The following is a 17458-nucleotide window of genomic DNA, read 5'->3' as shown; positions in this document are numbered from 1 at the left end:
GGTGCCACCACACCTGGTTAATTTTTATTTTTAATAGAAATGAGGTCTCGCTATGTTGCTCAGGCTGATCTCAAACTCCTGAGCCAATTTAATTTTTAAAAATTTTTCAAATGAAAGTATGACATAAGGCCAGACATGGTGGCTCATGCCTGTAATCCCAGCACTTTCAGAGGCCAAGCAGTGGATCATTTGAGGTCAGGAGTTCGAGACCAGCTTGGCCAACATGGTGAAACCCCATCTCTACTAAAAATACATAAATTAGTTGGGCATGGTAGTGCGTGGCTATAATCCCAGTTACTTGGGAGGCTGAAGCAGGAGAATTGCTTGAACCTGGGAAGTGGAGGTTGCAGTGAGCCAAGATCATGCCACTGCACTCTAGCCTGGGTGACAGAGTGAGACTCTGTCTCAAAAAAAAAAAAAAGAAAAAGAAAAAGAAAGCATGACATAAAGTAGATTAGTGATTGTCTGGGGCTGGGTGGAATGCGGGGGCGCTTTGCTAATAATAGCTAAACGATTTGAGGCTTCTTTTTGGGGTGATGAAATGTTATAAAATTGAGGTGATGGCTGCACAACTCTGTGAATATATGAAAACCACTGAGTTATACAGCATGGGAATTATTTCTCAATAAAGCTGTTACCAAAAAAGACAAAAGAAAAAAATGCACAGGCTTAAATTTGGGTGTGTCCCACTCTGTGTGACCTCAGGTGAGCTAAGTGACCCCTCTGAGCCCAGAAGTGCCCACCTACACCAGAAGCCACAGCCTCTACCCCGGGCAGGACCAGAGGGCTGCCGAGGGGATGTTTGGGATTCACGGAATCATTGCACAGTGGATTTTTCCACAGGCCTGTTCCCATTGCCCTTCCCTGCACTGCCAGGAGGAGTGCCTGAGGAACCTGGGGTGGTCTCCCAAGCCCAGCACTGGCCCTTTCTCTCCACCTGGGCTGGCCAGGATTTCTCTGGCTGGTCTGTTTACACACGAGGGCAGGAGGAGGGTCCTGACACCTGGAAGGCTGACCAGGGCCACCACAGCCTGGACCTCCCCTTGCTAGTCACTCACTTTGACATGTGACTGCTGAAAAATTAACACCAGGTTCACTTCCTTCCCTCACACTCCACGTGGCACAGAAGAAAAATCTGTCGTGTTCCAAAGCGAATCCACAGCCTTCTCTTAATAGGAAACACTCTGAAGTCCATTGCTGTGAAGTCTGGAAGCCCCAGGACAAGGTGCTGCTTTGACGGCAGCCGCTTCCAAGGTAGAAGGTCAGGCATGGGGGCCCTCTCTCTCCCCACCCAGCCAGCTCCACAGCCACGTACCCTGCAGCCCCTCATCTCCTCATCTTCCAGCTTTGTGCAAGACAGATGGAATCCTAGATCGGCTGGCCGCCCGCTGGGGGAAACCTCGTCAGCACCCAGGCCCCAGCTAGCAGGGACCTTGCAGGACGTTGGGAATCACGGTCCAGGAAACTTTCCCTCTCAGAAGGGCAAGCTGTTTGTCAAGAACATTCTGGGCTCATAACACATCTGCCAGCCTTGGGTAAACAGTAAGAGAAGCCCTGAGGCGAGTTCCGCCGGCTGCTTTATTTACACAGCAGTTCCAGGACTAGCGCAGGGGCTTCCCAGGCAGTGGCGCCTGTGACTGGGTGGTGGCTGCGGGGTGTGGCGTGGAACAGGGAACAGAGTGACGGGGATGCTGAGGGGCCACACTACCTGGTTTCTGGTAAGTCCACAGGAAGACAGGTTGGTGGGGATATAAGAGGCAGGAAGGGTTTGTGGCTCAGACATGCCAGTGGCTCTTCCTTCCCCAGAGAACAGAGAGGGCACCTTGGAACTGGGCAAAATGTCCCTTCCCTCTACTCATTTGTCAGAATGGGAGGGCACAGGGTCCCAGTCCAGCCCCATCCTCCAAGGAAGATGAGGGCTGCCTTGACAGCCAGGCAAGCAGGGAGGGGCGACAGTGTTGCGGGGCATGGGCAACACCAGGACCCACATCCAAGAGTACAGCCCTGCCTGGGCCCCGGAGTGAGGCGGGCCCTGTGACTACTGCAAAATGTGGCCCTGAGGGCAGGACATTCCAACAGGGAAAAGTGCAGCCAAAGCACCTGCCCGGGGGACTGGGGGTGGCCAGGTTCCAGTCCAGCCTCTGTAAACCTTGCCAGATGGCCTTGGCCAAGGGCCTAGGTGTCCCACCTGAAAAAGCCTCTCGCGGCAGGGCAGCGGCACCCTCTGGGGCTGCAGGGCTCATGGGACCACGAGGATTTGCCACCCACGGCAGAGGACCCCCCACGGAGGAGACACTCTTGTCCAGGGCCTGGGCAGCAGGAATGCTGTGACTGGATGGGACCTTGAGGGGTCCAGGGGAGCAGCCACGTCCAATGCACCAGGAGTCCTGGGAACAGGGCAGGCGGGGGACACCCAGAAGGCCTTTATCTGCCATCCAGGTGAGGGCCACACCCTGGCTGGGCAGGACTTCCACATGGAGCAGGAATGAAAAGAAAGCTTTGTGCTTCCCTGTCCAGGGCTCTTGGGCAGCCCTGCTGGGCCAAGTTCCGGACCCCGCTGCCCAGGGATGATGCTTTCCCGGGGAGCAGGCCCTGCACAACTTTCCCTCCGGAGCTAAGCCACCCGCAGTCTCTCCCAACCCTGAGGCTTCACTCTCTTTGGGCCATTTTATAATGAAATTAAGAGAAATGGATACATCCAAGGTGACAAGGAGATCTCACTGCCAGTGAGCGGCCGAATCCCACTCCTCAGCCACCTCTCGGCCTCTCAGACTCCTGACAGCTGCCTCAGAAACACAATCATGTGTGTGTGTACGTGTGTGTACATGTAAGTGAATGCACATGTGCGTGCTCCGTACCAGAAGACCGTGGCTGAGGGCACCTCCTGCAGCAGGACCAGTGGGAGGCCTCAGTCAGCCCTCCAGCTTCCCTCCCTCCCTGGTGCCAGTGACTGGCAGGACTGACCGCTGCCCCCGCCCGCCAGTTGCTCCAGCCTGGACGGCCTCCCCATCCTGCCCTGGCCTCAAACCAAGTGTGGGCGCAGTTACTCACTGCAGGGCTCTCTGCCACCTGGGCCCAGGACAAGGCCACCCCCCTCCCCTCTTCACTCTCCCATTTCAGCCAAGGCTAGGCCAAGGCCACCAACAAAGGACAGAGCCTGGAAGGGCTTCTGATGCCCAGCTGACCCATCCAGGGGTCACTGGCTCCCGTGAGGCCTCTTTGGGCCACTCACAGGAGAGGAGAGGCTCAGCAAAGGGTTGCGACAACATGCCTCGGCTGCAGAGGAGACACAGCTGCTGCCCCTAAGGGGCTCACCTCTGTGCAGAACAGGGCCGTGCTGAGGTGCCAGAGGGCTGGGGTGCCCTGGAAGGGCAAAGTGCTGCTCGATAGAGCCTGGCTGGGGGCGTTTCCTGGAAGCAAGGGATGCCAGCCCAGTGGCAGGTGCCCGGCTGACTCCAGAGGCTGTTTGCCGGCCCCGGGCCGGCCGCACGTCCGCAGGGAGCACCACGCAGGCCCTTCCAGGCCCAGCACGGCCCTCCAGAGAGCGAGATCCCATCAGGGTCCGCAGCCCGGCTCATCCAGGACCCCACGCCCCTCCAGCACTTCAGTATATCTGTGCACTGAGAGTACCATCTGGAGGGAGAAAGGGGCAGTGCAGGAGGAGGGCAGCTGCCCCCTGGGGCCACCAACACTCCTGCAGAGGCCAGTGAACCTTTTCTAGTAGCTACGTTAACAAAAATTTAAATAAACGGCTGAAATTAACACGAAATATCAGCATTTCAACATGTAGCCGATACAAAAAAAAAACTCATGAGCTCTTTAACAATCCTTTCTCCCCACCCAGTCTCTGAAATCCAGTGTGCATTTCACACTTCCTGTGCGTCTCACTGTGGACGAGCTACAAGTCACCCCTGCGGCTCGCAGCTCCCGCGTCTGACAGCGCAGCTCCAGAGGCTGGGAGACCTCCCATCCCTTTAACCAGGGCGCACCCACACACGCAGAGCCCTACCTCCTTTGATGCCCGTGTGGCCTCCCCCAGTGGCTGGGTCCCCACCTTAGCCAAGCTAACGCTCTTCTCCCTTTGTCCTGCATGTTAACAAAGAGAGATTTGCATCCTTACAAACAAATCAAAAGATCCGACATTTCAAATCTTGTTAGGAACAAACGGGCTAAGTCCCATTCTCTTCAACAGAGGCAGGTGACTCCGTGTCTGGGGCTAGGTGGATATGGACAGATACGGATGGATATGGATGGATATAGACGGTAGTGACTGCATGTGCTCCCCACCCTGGCCATTTGCTGAGGGCTTGCTGTGTGCCCAGAACTACACTGATTCCTTTCCTACAGCATCTGAACACATGGATACACAGGACAACACACACACTGGGGCCTGTTGGAGGGTGGAGAGGGAAGGAGGGAGAGGATCAGGAAAAATAACTAATGGGTACTAGGTTTAATATCTGGGGGATGAAATAATCTGTACAGTAAGCCCCCATGATACATGTTTACCTATGTAATGAACCTGCACATGTACCCCTGAACTTAAAAGTTAAAAAAAAAAAAAGACAGAGGCTGGGCACAGTGGCTCACACCTGTAATCCCAACACTTTGGGAGGCCGAGGTGGGTGGATCACGGGGTCAGGAAATCGAGACCATCCTGGCTAACACGGTAAAACCCCGTCTCTACTGAAAATACAAAAAATTAGCTGGGCGTGGTGGCGGGCGCCTGTAGTCCCAGCTACTTGGGAGGCTGAGGCAGGAGAATGGCGTGAACCCGGGAGGCGGAGGTTGCAGTGAGCCGAGATCGCGCCACTGCACTCCAGCCTGGGCGACAGAGCGAGACTCTGTCTCAAAAAAAAAAAAGAAAGAAAGAAAGAAAATGTGGTATATATACGCCATGGAATACTACTCAGCCATAAAAAGCAACGAAATACTGGCATTAACAGCAACCTGGATGGAGCTGGAGACCTCAAGGAATGGAGGTAACTCAGGACTGGAAAGCCAAACACTATATGTTCTCACTTATAAGTGGGAGTTAAGTTATGAGGATGCAAAGGCATAAAAATGATACAATGGACTTTGGGGGCTTGCGGGGAAGGGTGGGAGGTAGGTGAGAAATAAAAGACTACATGCTGGGTACAGTGTACCCTGCTTGGGTGATGGGTGCATCAAAATCTCAGAAATCACCACTAAAGAACTTATTCATGTAACCAAAAACCACCTGTTCCCCAAAAACTACTGAAATTTTAAAAATTACCAAAAACACCATTATGAAGACGCTTGTAGAAAGAGGCCATAAAACAGTATTCAAGGAAAAAGGAGGCTGCAAAACAGTATCATCACATTTTTGTAAAAAGAAAAAAACCAAAATATTACCAGTCTGTTGATCCATGCAGAGAAGGCGATGCAGAAGGATTTGGCAAACTATTGACGGAATTTCTCTCTCCGGGGCCAGGCGCAGTGGCTCGCGCCTATCAACCCGGCACTTTCAGAGGAAGAGGCGGGTGGTTCACCTGAGGTCAGGAGTTCGAGACCAGCCTGGCCAACATGGTGAAACCCCGTCTCTACTAGAAATACAAAAATTAGCCAGGCATGGTGGTGCACACCTGTAGTACCAGCTACTCAGGAGGCTGAGGCAGGAGAATCACTTGAGCCTGGGAGGCGGAGGTTGCAGTGAGCTGAGATTGCACCTCTGTACTCCAGCGTGGGCAACAGAGTGAGACTCTGTCTCAAAACAAAACAGTTTATCTCTCTCTGGGAGACAGTGTCATGGGGGAAAGTCCACCTCATACTGTTCTTTAAATGGCATGCAGGTAACCGGAATCTGAAAAGCACCAACCCTTGCTGGCATAGGGTAGGCACAGCCTCCCTCATGCCCGCCTGCATTTGTGGGCTGTGAGGGGCCTTCCTCAGAGGCCCATTATCAGTTTATAGGGGTACCTGGCCTGGGCTGGCCAGAAAGACCCCAACTGAGCTGGCATTCAGGACAAACATGTTTCTCCTCCAAGGAACCAGAAGCCCAGTATACAACAGGTACGGTTCTCCCCCTCCACTTCCTGCCAAGTCACACCGCTGTGTTCCCAAGCAGGGAGGCGCCACCTGTGCTCACGGGTCACAGATGTGCCCTGAGATGCACGAGGTGCTGGGCTGGGCTCCTGATGGCTGATGCCAGGCAGTGCCTATCATCAATTGTAGGGCCCCAAGGTCCACTGTCAGCCGACAGCCCCTCGCCTGGGAGCAGCAGCAGGACCAGCCTCTGTGACCTTTATAGGAAAGGCAGGACTGGGGACTGGGGGACCCCTGGCTGGTCTCTTAGAAAAAATGTTCCTGTGGCTTGTGAGTGGGGTCTCCCTCACTCCCTTAGGCCAGGCCTAACCAAAGGGAGCCACAAAACCCAACTTCAAGAAAGAAAGAAGGCCCATATGTCATACATGTCGGGGGCTCCATGGGGGCCCCCAAGCCTGGGAGGGTCTGGGAGGTAGCTGGAAGGGACCAACTTCCTGACCATAGACCCAGGTGCGCTGAGCATTCCTCACTCACCTTGCACTCAGCCATGGTCCCCAACCTGCAGGAGAGACCTCAGCGCGATGGTCAGTCCCTCTGATCTGTCTTCTCTGGTCCTGCCTAGGCAGATCTCTCAGGATGAATATAATTGCTCCCACCCCACCCCAATCCAAGTACCCCCAGGTAACCATGTTTCAACCAAGTCTCCCCAGCATCAGAAAAGATGTGCATTCTCTGAATGGCCACAACAGAAACCACCTAGCATAAGGCAAGGCAACACTCTGATGTCCAAGGTCCTCTCGATGACCAGGTGAGCTGGAGCTCAGGCACCACAGGGCCCTCCACATGCCCGGGAGCTCCCAACCCCTGACAGCTGCTCCGACCAGGCAGACTTTTGCCAGCAAATAAAACACAAGCTTCTTCTCGAGATGGAGGTTTGTTCCAGGGCATCCCTGAGCAACCCTCTGTCATCTCCAGGCTGTCTGTGTCTCACAGAGTAGAGAAGGTGAACAAAAGGAGAGGGAGGCTGTCCAAGGGGCTGAGTGCCCACAGCTGTAACTGCCACAGTGCAGGGTCTGATCAAATTGCCGAAGGGACAGCAGCACAAATTTGGCCCAACTCCCTGGTGGGCCGCCGCCAGGATGGACAGTCCCTTTGCTTATTTCTCTCTGCACTGCACACCGTTTCAAAACCTAGACCCTGTATCAAAAGCCACTCTACATTATCACTGTCTGCTATAAGAGACCACCCAGCTCTGTTCTCAGAGGTCCATTACATACAAGACAGTGAATGCCCACATACTGCTCTTTGATTTGGAAAGAATACCCCCTTTACTTTGAAGAACAAAACAGAATGAGAACACGGTCATCCCCTGGAAGGAAGGTGGATAAATGACTCCCGCTGGCACTGACCTGAACTTCCCAGTCCGCACCTGCAGCGCTCTCATTCCACACCGCTGGGCACCGCCGACGTCGCCCACGATATCGTCCCCAATCATGACGGCCTGTCACGGCAGTGAAATATGCTCAGAAGTGATGTCAGGAGAGTTTTATTCCTGGGCTCCTTCATCTTTTTTTGACGTAATAAATGGCTTGATTTGATGTTTAAAACCACCATCATACAAATTAAACAAGATAATATTGTCATCGTATTGATTAAAAGTCAACCCACCTTGAATATATCTCACACTGCCCCTGTAGGCCATGGCTTTGAACGCTATATATTTGTGCAATTTGAAATCAATCAGCAGACGTCAAAGTGATTTGGCACCCCAAGGACGTGCGGGGATGCTGAACGCTGTCTGGCCTCCGCTGGAACACAGGCTAAATTTCACCTGACCCTAAAGACTCTGTAACCTGGTTATTTGCCCTTGATTCTGTGAAAGTGAAGCAAATCTCTGGCATATCTTCGTAAGTTTTGCTTTATATAGGTTTTGCTTTCAATGGGGAAGGTATTGCCTTAAAAACAAAATAACAGACAAACCAAAATTCACACATACACAGAGGAAATGCTCGCAGCCTGGGTATCATTTCAAAAAGCAGCCTCTGGAATACACTCTCTCACCTGAAAAAACCAGAAAACCAAACGACGAAACAACAGCTTTCAGGACACTGGACATCAAGCAATGAAGGACAATGACTTCTGAGATGCAGGAAACAAAGAACGTGGCTCCTGTGACTGCCCCCAGCATACTGCCTTCGATGCTTCCAGACTGTGGGCACAGGAGGGGTGCTGTGAACTGAAGTCTGTCCCCCACAAATTCACTTGAAGAAGAAGCACTAGACTGCAGTGTGACTGTATTTGGAGACAGGGCCTGTAAGGAGGTAATTCATTGAGGCTGAAGGAGGTCAGAGGGGGCCCTGATCTGATGGGACTGCTGTCCTTACCAGAGGAAGAGGCACTGGAGTGCACTCCGCAGAAGCACAGAGGAGAGGCCATGGGAGGACACAGCAAGAAGGCGGCCATCTACAAGCCGGGAAGAGAGCCCTCATCAGAAACTGGACTTGCCGGCACCCTGATCTCAGGCTTCAAGCCTCCTGACCAGTGAGAAAGAGTTTCTGCTGTTAAATCCGCACAGTCTGTGGTGTTTTGTATGACAGTCTGGGCTGACTAATAGAGGGAAACCCAGGTAGAGCCCAGTAGGATCCCTGAATTGGGGAGACAAAGCTAGGATTCTGGGGAGACCCAGGAGCAGAGTCCACAGGACAGGGAATCAGAGAGGAGAAGGCTGCATGGAGAAAGAGCCGTGGAGAACGTGGAGGGTCCCCTCAAGTGCTCAGCAGACCACTGCCAGCACACGTGAGGGAGGAAACACCCTGAGTCTGGGAAAGAGCCACACCAAATGACTAGAGAAAACGGTGCCTGTGTCTCACACAGGACTGCATATGTCCCTACCAGCCAGGCTGGGAAAGCTCACTCACGATGCACAGGGCATTGAGTGCCATCTTCAAAGCCGCTGCTTCGCAGTGAGGAATAATTCATCCAGGGCAACCCCTGCTCTGGTGCTGCCCCCAAATCTTAAAAGCAAGATCTGGAAGGATCAAACTGTTTCAAGTAATATAATTGCATCCCATAACAAAGTTCGCAATTCTTTATGGGCACACAAAAATATCCAGCACCCAAAAAGAAGGTAAAATTGATCATGTCTGGCACTCAATAAAAAATGATCAGACGTGCAAAGAAGGAAAATATCATGCAGAAGGAGGAGAAAGATGAGTCCATCCAAACTGAGAAAGAACTGACAGAGAGGTGAGAATGAGCAGACAAGAGCATTGAATCAGCCCTTGTAGTAGTATTCCGTATGTTCCAAAAGTAGAGAAATGGAAGGTAAAAGAAAAAATCCAAATCAAGCTTCTAGAGATGAAAACTATAATGACAGGGATCAAAATACACTGGGTAGGATTAATGCCAGAAGAGATACTGCAGAGGAAAAGATTAATGAACCCAGAGACATGGCAATAGAAACTACCCAAAATGAAACAGAGGCAGAAAAATTATTTTTAAAAATGAACAGAGCATCAGTGAGCTATGGCACAACTTCGAGTGGCCTGATGTACATGCAATTAGAGTTCCTGAAAGTGAGATGAGGGGGGGCACAGCGGCTCACACCTATCATCCTAGCACTGTGGGAGGCTGAGGTAGGAGGATCACTTAAGCCCAGGAGTCCAAGACCAGCCTAGGCAACATGGCAAGACCCTGTCTCTATAAAAATTTTAAAAATTAGCCAGACCAGCCAGGCGCGGTGGCTCAAGCCTGTAATCCCAGCACTTTGGGAGGCTGAGACGGGCGGATCACGAGGTCAGAAGATCGAGACCATCCTGGCTAACACGGTGAAACCCCGTCTCTACTAAAAAATACAAAAAACTAGCCGGGCGAGGTGGTGGGCGCCTGTAGTCCCAGCTACTCGGGAGGCTGAGGCAGGAGAATGGCGTAAACCCGGGAGGCGGAGCTTGCAGTGAGCTGAGATCCGGCCACTGCACTCCAGCCTGGGCGACAGAGCGAGACTCCGTCTCAAAAAAAAAAATTAGCCAGATGTGGTGGCTCATGTCTGTAGTCCCAGCTACTTGGGAGACTGAGGTGGGAGGACCACTTGAGCCTGGCAGTTTGAGACTGCAGTGAGCTGTGTTCGTGCCACTGCACTCCAGCCTGAGCATCAGAGCAAGACCCTGTCTCAAAATTAGAAAAAAAAAAAAGTGAGATGAGAGAAGACACAAATACATTTGAAGAAATAGTGACTGAAAATTTTCTAAACTTGATAAAAACAATAAATCCACAGATCCAAGATCCCAATGAACACCAAACACAAGAAACACACAGACAACTGTATTAAGGCACACCATAATTAAATTGCTCAAAAGTAGTGACAAGGAGAAAATCTTATAAAACAGACAAAGAAGAGACATGTTATCTACTTACATACAGAGAAACGAAGATAAGATGTTAGATTTCTTGTTGGAAACAATGCAAGTGAGAAGACTGTGGAGTGCCATCTTTTAAGCAGTAAAATAAAAAAATGCCCATCTAGAATTCTGTACCCAGCAAAAATATCTTTCCCAAACGAAGATGAAATAAAGATATTTCAGACGTCCGAAGAGGAAGAATTCATCACCACTTGGACCCATCCTTGCAGGGAGAGTCCAAATCGACAGGCCCCATACTCAGTAAGACACCCCCGGCTTGGGCATGCTTCACCGTCCTCGTTTCATTTTGTCTTGATTTTGGTTTGTGTATTTATCACTTAGCCCCACTTAGCATCTGAATTCCAGGGAGGAGACCTGTAGTTTGTTTGTTTGTTTGTTTGTTTGGAGACAGAGTTTTGCTCTTCTTGACCAGGCTGGAGTGCAATCTTGGCTCATTTAGATAACTTATTATGTCCTGGCCCTGTGCTGGGTGCTTCACTAAGATGATTTCCTTTAAACGCCACACCAGTTATACCCATTTTACAGATGGAAGTGGAGGCTGGCCCAAGGTCACACAGCCAGCAAACAGTAGAGCTGGGATCTCCACCCCGCTGCTCTAGAAATCTACCCTACAAGAAATGTAGAAGTCCTTCCGGCGAAGGGAAAATGACAATAGTTGGAAATACTCATCAACACCAGAAAAATAGCTTGTGGGCATGTGCTGACCTTCTGCCGGCTCAGCTCCCTCCTCTGCTGGCTAATTCCTCCCAGGCCTTCAGGACTCAGTTCCGGTGACCACCACCCTTCCCTTGCCCCCAGGCTGGGTTGCGTGGCCCTCCCAAAGCACTCTGGGATCGCACCCTGGTGCCACCCATGTCATAGTGCATAATGGACTCTGCTCATCCCACCCTTCCAGAAGTAGGAGCTCCTTCAGGACAAGGAATCTGGGCTGACAACTGGCACTTGGTTGATGCTCAGCAAATGTGTCTTGAGCAGATGAGTGCTCTGCATTATGGCAAGGCCGGCTGTGTCTGAACACACTTATGAGGCACAGACAAGACTTCCCATTGGTCACCTACGTAGAGTGGAGGGAGTCGTACAGTCCCCGCCAGTGTGGCCGAAATGTCAGTCATTTGTGGGTCTTCTTTCGCCACGTTAACATGTGTTATTGCTTAAATGGAGTCATGCTCTTTTTTTTTTTTTTTTTACATAAATACATGTAATTTAAAGAAAAAACAGCTGGGAGTGGTAGCTCACACCTGTAATCCCATGAGATGGGCAGATCAACTGAGGTCAGGAGTTCGAGACCAGCCTGGCCAACATGGTAAAACCTGTCTCTAATAAAAATACAAACCGGGCATGCACCTGTAATCCCAGCTACTTGGGAGGCTGAGGCACACGAATTGCTTGAACCTGGGAGGTGGAGGTTGCAGTGAGCCAAGATTGTGCCACTGAACTCCAGCATGGGTGACAGAGTGAGACTCGGTCTCAAAAAAAAAAAAAAAGTAATAATAATTTTAAAGAAAAAAAACCCAACCAGCTCCTCTCACTGCCCTACTCCAAAATCTGATTAAAAGCTTCAAAGTAGGTTGGGCGTGGTGGCTCATGCCTGTAATTCCAGCACTGTGGGAGGCCGAGGCAGGCAGATCACTTGAGCCCAGGAGTTCCAGACCAGCCTGGGCAACACGGTGAAACCCTGTCTCTATTAAAATACAAAAAATTAGCCAGGCATGGTGGCAGACGCCTATAATCCCACCTACTTGGGAGGCTGAGGCAGGAGAATGAGCCAAGATTGCACCACTGCATTCCAGCCTGGGCAAGAAGAGCAAAATTCTGTCTCAAAAAACAAAAACAAAAACAAAAAAACTACAGGTCTCCTCCCTGGAATTCAGATGCTAAGTGGGGCTGACCGATAAATACACAAACCAAAATCAAGACGAAATGAAACGAGGACTGTGAAGCACGCCCAAGCTGGGGGAGTCTTCCTGAGTGTGGGACCTATCGATTTGGACTCTGCCTGCAAGGATGGGTCCAAATTTGCTTTCCATCTGGGGAAAGGGGACCACAGAAAGGGGGGCTGGGCCTGATGTGGCCAGCAGACACACAGACTCACTCCTGTCTCACGCTGAGCTAGAGCAGCGGGGTGGAGATCCTAGCTCTGCTGTTTGCTGGCTGTGTGACCTTGGGCCAGCCTCCACTTCCATCTATAAAATGGGTATAACTGGTGCGGCATTTAAAGGAAATCATCTTAGTGAAGCACCCAGCACAGGGCCAGGACATAAGAAGTTATCTGAACATGTTAAAAAGGAAACAGAAACATGAGGAAAGGTTTTGTTGAGGAAATTCTCTATTTCACCACATCAGAGAGAGAGAGAGGCCCGACGACCTGCAGCAGGCGCCCTTGCTTTGGTTACTTGATACCTTTGCCTGGGGCCTTCGTGGGCCGGTGCCGGGCCAGGCAGTGGGCGCACAGTGTGAATCAGACAGATGAGTCCCAGCCCTTATGGAACTCACGACAAGTGCTAAAGACAGACGTTAATCAGGTAATTCCACAGTCTCATCATCAGGGCCTGGGATAACGCACAGGAGGCTGTGAGGCCTGATCTCCTGACCTACTGGACTTGGGGGTGGTCAGGAAAGGCTTCCCAGAGGAGGTGAAGTTCTGAGCTTTGCTCTGCCTGATAGGCAAAAGGAGTCAACCAGGTTGTAGGACACAGAGGAGAGGTGGGATACACCCAACAGGGGTTACCACACATGTGTTCACTATCCATCTCCCCACCATTCACCAGGGCAGGCCATGCCATGAATTCCAGAAAGCACACACATATAAACCTGAAGCAACTGTCCTGGGAACTGCGTCCAAACAGGCCTTCAGATAACCAAGGAATCGCCAGGAGCCTGATAAAGGACAAAGACAGAGCCAGCGAGGCCCCCTGAGGCCAGGGAGGTAGTTTCAGCTGAACCCGGAGCTTTTCTGCCACTTGGCATGGACTCGTCAAGCATCACAGTCAAGCAGAGGCCAGAGGGGCCTCCCTCAGAGAAGCCACAGGGGATGGTGGTGCTGAGAGAGAGCTCGGAGTAGGTGGCTGAGGGCTGCAATGTTGAGAATTCTGCCAATTGCTGGTAGCCGCAAGCCACTGCGAGACACAAGGTGCTTGAAATAAAACCACGTCTTCCTGGTGTGGTGCTCTATACTTCATACTTTGCACGGATTTTCTCTGGTCTTTCCTCCCCCTACCCCTGTGCTTCCCAGAGTGTGTCATGCACACGGGTGACATACTATTTGACTCCAGGCAGAGCAAGGACATACATTTTAATGTCATCATGTGGTCTTTATTTTTAGATTAATCTATTATGGTAAGTGAGAGATTCTGGTTTTCCATTTATAGTAGTCATCAAAAGTTCCTTTTAAAATACATTTATTTAAGTAATAAAATGAATCAATTTTAAGAAATGTGAAGTAAATAGAGCTAGTGGCAAGTACCCAGATAGGGTAAAAATACCCAGATATGGTAAAAATTCAAAGTGCTTTTTCCAGAATGACTGATGTTAGGGAAAATCCTGCCAAATCCAAATGAGGTTTTTGTGTCTATCAAACCAGCTCCTGGCCAGGCAAGAAACAGCCAGTGGCACCGCGTGCTCCCTGGAATGGGACCAGCCCCAGTGTCCGCTGCACGCACACAGGGCACTCTAAGGGTCAGGAAAAGCCAGGGCTGGCTGGGCAGCCCCCATGGCTGCTGGCATCTGGCAGCAGGGCTGGCCAGAGCTCCCGTGTTCGAGTCCCCTCTAACCTTCTCAAGGAGTTGTCTTCAAACTGTGAGGTCCGTGGTGAACATTCACAGTGCTCTAATTCAGGACCATGTCCTCTGCTGCCAGAGACTCCAGGGCCATCCTGCTAGAAGGTTCCTTGGAAATGGAACGGGTCTTCTAATATTACATGTCATCCTATACCTCCCTGCTTCTGGGGAAAATAAAACTGTGTGCATGCTCCTCCCACACACACAACCAGACAGCACACACGTTTCCCTCCCAGAGTAGAGACTCTCGGTTCTTCCTGGGCTGGGACATTTGTGGATGTGGCCCACGGAGACGGGACCAGAGGAACATGGTCACTCGGAGGAAGAGTTCTCATGCAGGAACGGCATGGAGGTTCTGTGGGATAAAGCGAGGCTGCATCCAGGCGGAGCTCCGGGAAGCTGTCGGCGAGGGAGGCGGAGGCTGGGGGCCGGGACGCCCGGGCCGGCGGGGTGCACAGCTGCCCGGAGCAGCGATGCCTGTCCAGGCCAGCTTGTGGGCTCCGCATACCAAAGTGCACTCAGGATCCCGGGGGATTCCCAGATTTACTATCGGTGAAGGGCAATAATCACGCAAGGAGGAGCAATTATTGCCAAATCATTTAGGATTTAAAAAATCACTGGCAAGAAGATAGAGGTCAGGAGGTGCACCATCAGGGGAAATAAAAATACTCCACCTGCCAGGGCTGGGCTTCGCTTCCTTTCAGACACAACATGGTTGGGGGTGAGGTGGAGAAAAAATGAAAGGTCGGACCTCCCAGAACCCAGAATCCAGAGAGCCGGAGGGAGGCGCCACAGTTTCAGAGGCAGGTGTCCCGGGTCGGGCCCCGCAGCTGTCAATCCTCCCTCTTACGCATCTGCCTGCCTGCCCTGGTCTCCTCTTCAGCGTCCTAGGTGCTGGAAGGAAACCTCGTCTAACAGGCGGCAATGCTTTGGAGTGCAAACTTCCAGCACCGAAGAGCTTCCGTGGTTCACAAATATTGTCCTTATCCTGGGGCTCTGCCAGGAGGATTAGGGCGGGAAGCAGCAGGGCTGGGTAGTGAAGGTGGAGTGAGCTCAGTGTCTGTAACTGCAGCCCCAGGAGGCTCATATCCCCCAGGGAGATGCCTTGAGATGACGGCTCACTCTAGGATGAGCCCTGGACCCAGGTCCCAAAGGAACCCAGGCTCCCACAGAGACCTGGAGACAGTGCGATGCTGAGTGATTGTCACTGTGGTCGAACACCCTCATAAGGAACAAGACTAAACTCAAAGACTACTTGAAAAAAAAAAAAAAAAAGCCAGAAATCACAGTGTTGGTAAGGACTTGGGGAAACAAGCATCTGTATACGCAGCAGGTGATGAAGGTGAATGGACACACCTTTCTGAAACAGAAATAAGCAACATGCATCACAGCCTCCCAGCCACATCACTAGGATTTGGAGCAAATAATCAGAAATGTACAAGAGGATGTACATACAAGATGTAGTCATCAGGGTCATGCACAAGAGCGAAATTCAAAGCAGCCTCATCTCCATCAATAGGGAATGGTCAAGAACATGACAGGAGTCTGAACAGTGGAATAGTATGCAGCTGTGAAAACTGCTTTGTTAAAGTGCCTACATAAGCACAAAGAAAGCTGTCCCCTAAAAAAGAATAAGGTCATGTCATTTCCAGCAACAGGGATGGAACTGGAGGCCATTACCCTAAGCAAACTAATGCAGGAACAGAAAACCAAATTCCACCGGTTCTCACTTATGAGTGGGGGCTAAATACTGAATACACATGGACACAGGGCAACAACAGACACCAGGGCCTACCTGAGGGTGAGGATTGAAAAACTACCCCATCAGGTACTACGCTTATGACCTGGATGACAAAATAATCTGCACAGCAAACCCCCAAGACACACAATGTACCTGTATCACAAACCTGCACACGTATCCCTGAACCTAAAATAAAGTTAAAAAAAAATTTTTCCCAATAGGATATTAAGGGGGAAAACTCAGATTTCAAATAGCAGATACAAGATTATCCCAATTGTGTGTTAAAAATGTATATTTAGACACAAAAAGTTGGCAAGATCAAGCATGATTTGTGTTATTCTAGGCTGGTGGGATGATGAGTGGTTTCTTTTTTTCTTGTACTTTTCTGAATTTTTCCTAGCTCCTTTAATGAGCATGAGTTGCTTCATAATCAGATATTTTAAATACTTGTGTTTTGAGAAGAAAATAAAATCTACTTAAAAAAAAAAAAAAAAAGGCTCCAAGGGAGAAAAACTCTGAAGGAAAACTAAGCCATGAGGTCTCACAGCACCTTATGACTAGGACACATCACAGAGACAAGGCCAGGGCCGGAAGCTCCTGCGACTCCCGTCAGTTTCAGACCCACAGCTGCAGGGCTAGGTGCCAGCTGCCAGGCATCGGTGGAAAGAGTTTCCAATTCAAACCAAGGATGCAGGAGGACTGAACCCCTCCTGGGCCCATTCTTTCAGTGCCGAAGTGGGCACCACCCAGCAGGCCAGCCTGCTCCCAGTCAGGAGTTGAGCAGGGTCATCCCCACACTGACACCCAAAGAAAATGCCCACGGCCGGGAGGCGGGGCTCAGTCAACAGAGTTCACGGGGAGGCCTCAGTGGAAATACCCATGGGGGAGGGAGGCCACAGCAGAAAGAACTGGCCCAGAGTTGCCCCCATGTGGACGGACATGCACTCCCCACTCACCAGCCTCCCCCTAGGGGTACAGACTGTCCGTAGACCCCTATAGTTAGGACTGATGCCCTGAGAATCATGGAATGAAATGGTAGGGCACCCTCCAGTTTATATGGCCAGGCTTCTGGATAAGCCTGCAAACCTCACCCCCATTTTTCAAGGCAGTTCTGAGGGCACAAGCCATGAGGAGGTCCTAAGGGATCACGGCAGCCTCTGCTTACCCTCCCCACCTGATATCCTGCCCACCCTCCCCAACTGAAATCCTCCCTACTCCACCCCACCTGAAATCCTCCCTACCCCCCATCTGAAATTCTCCCCACCCCTGCGCCCGAAATTCTCCCTACTACCCATCTGAAATCCTTCCTACTCCCCCACTTGAAATCCTCCTTATCCCCCCACCTGAAATGCTCCCTATTCTCCCACCTGAAATCCTCCCTACCCCCACCTGAAATCCTCCCTAACCCCCACCTGAAATCCTCCCTACCCCCACCTGAAATCCTCCCTACTCCCCCACCTGAAATCCTCCCTACTCCCCCACCTGAAATCCTCCCTACTCCCTACCTGAAATCCTCT

The 17458-nt window shown here is 51.1% G+C and overlaps 1 protein-coding gene across 1 annotated transcript in view; it reads right to left on the bottom strand.

The window, feature by feature from the left end:
- LHPP (phospholysine phosphohistidine inorganic pyrophosphate phosphatase) overlaps positions 1-17458 on the bottom strand; it is a 171538-nt gene that overhangs the window by 89270 nt on the left and 64810 nt on the right. Inside the window, exon 6 of the mRNA XM_011986417.1 lies at positions 7416-7507. Coding sequence (XP_011841807.1) covers positions 7416-7507 — 92 coding nt within the window. The remainder of the gene's footprint in view (positions 1-7415; positions 7508-17458) is intronic.

Source organism: Mandrillus leucophaeus, unplaced genomic scaffold (assembly GCF_000951045.1).
Source record: "Mandrillus leucophaeus isolate KB7577 unplaced genomic scaffold, Mleu.le_1.0 Scaffold299, whole genome shotgun sequence".
NCBI lineage: Eukaryota > Metazoa > Chordata > Mammalia > Primates > Cercopithecidae > Mandrillus > Mandrillus leucophaeus.
This window is presented reverse-complemented; position numbering and strand designations above follow the sequence as displayed.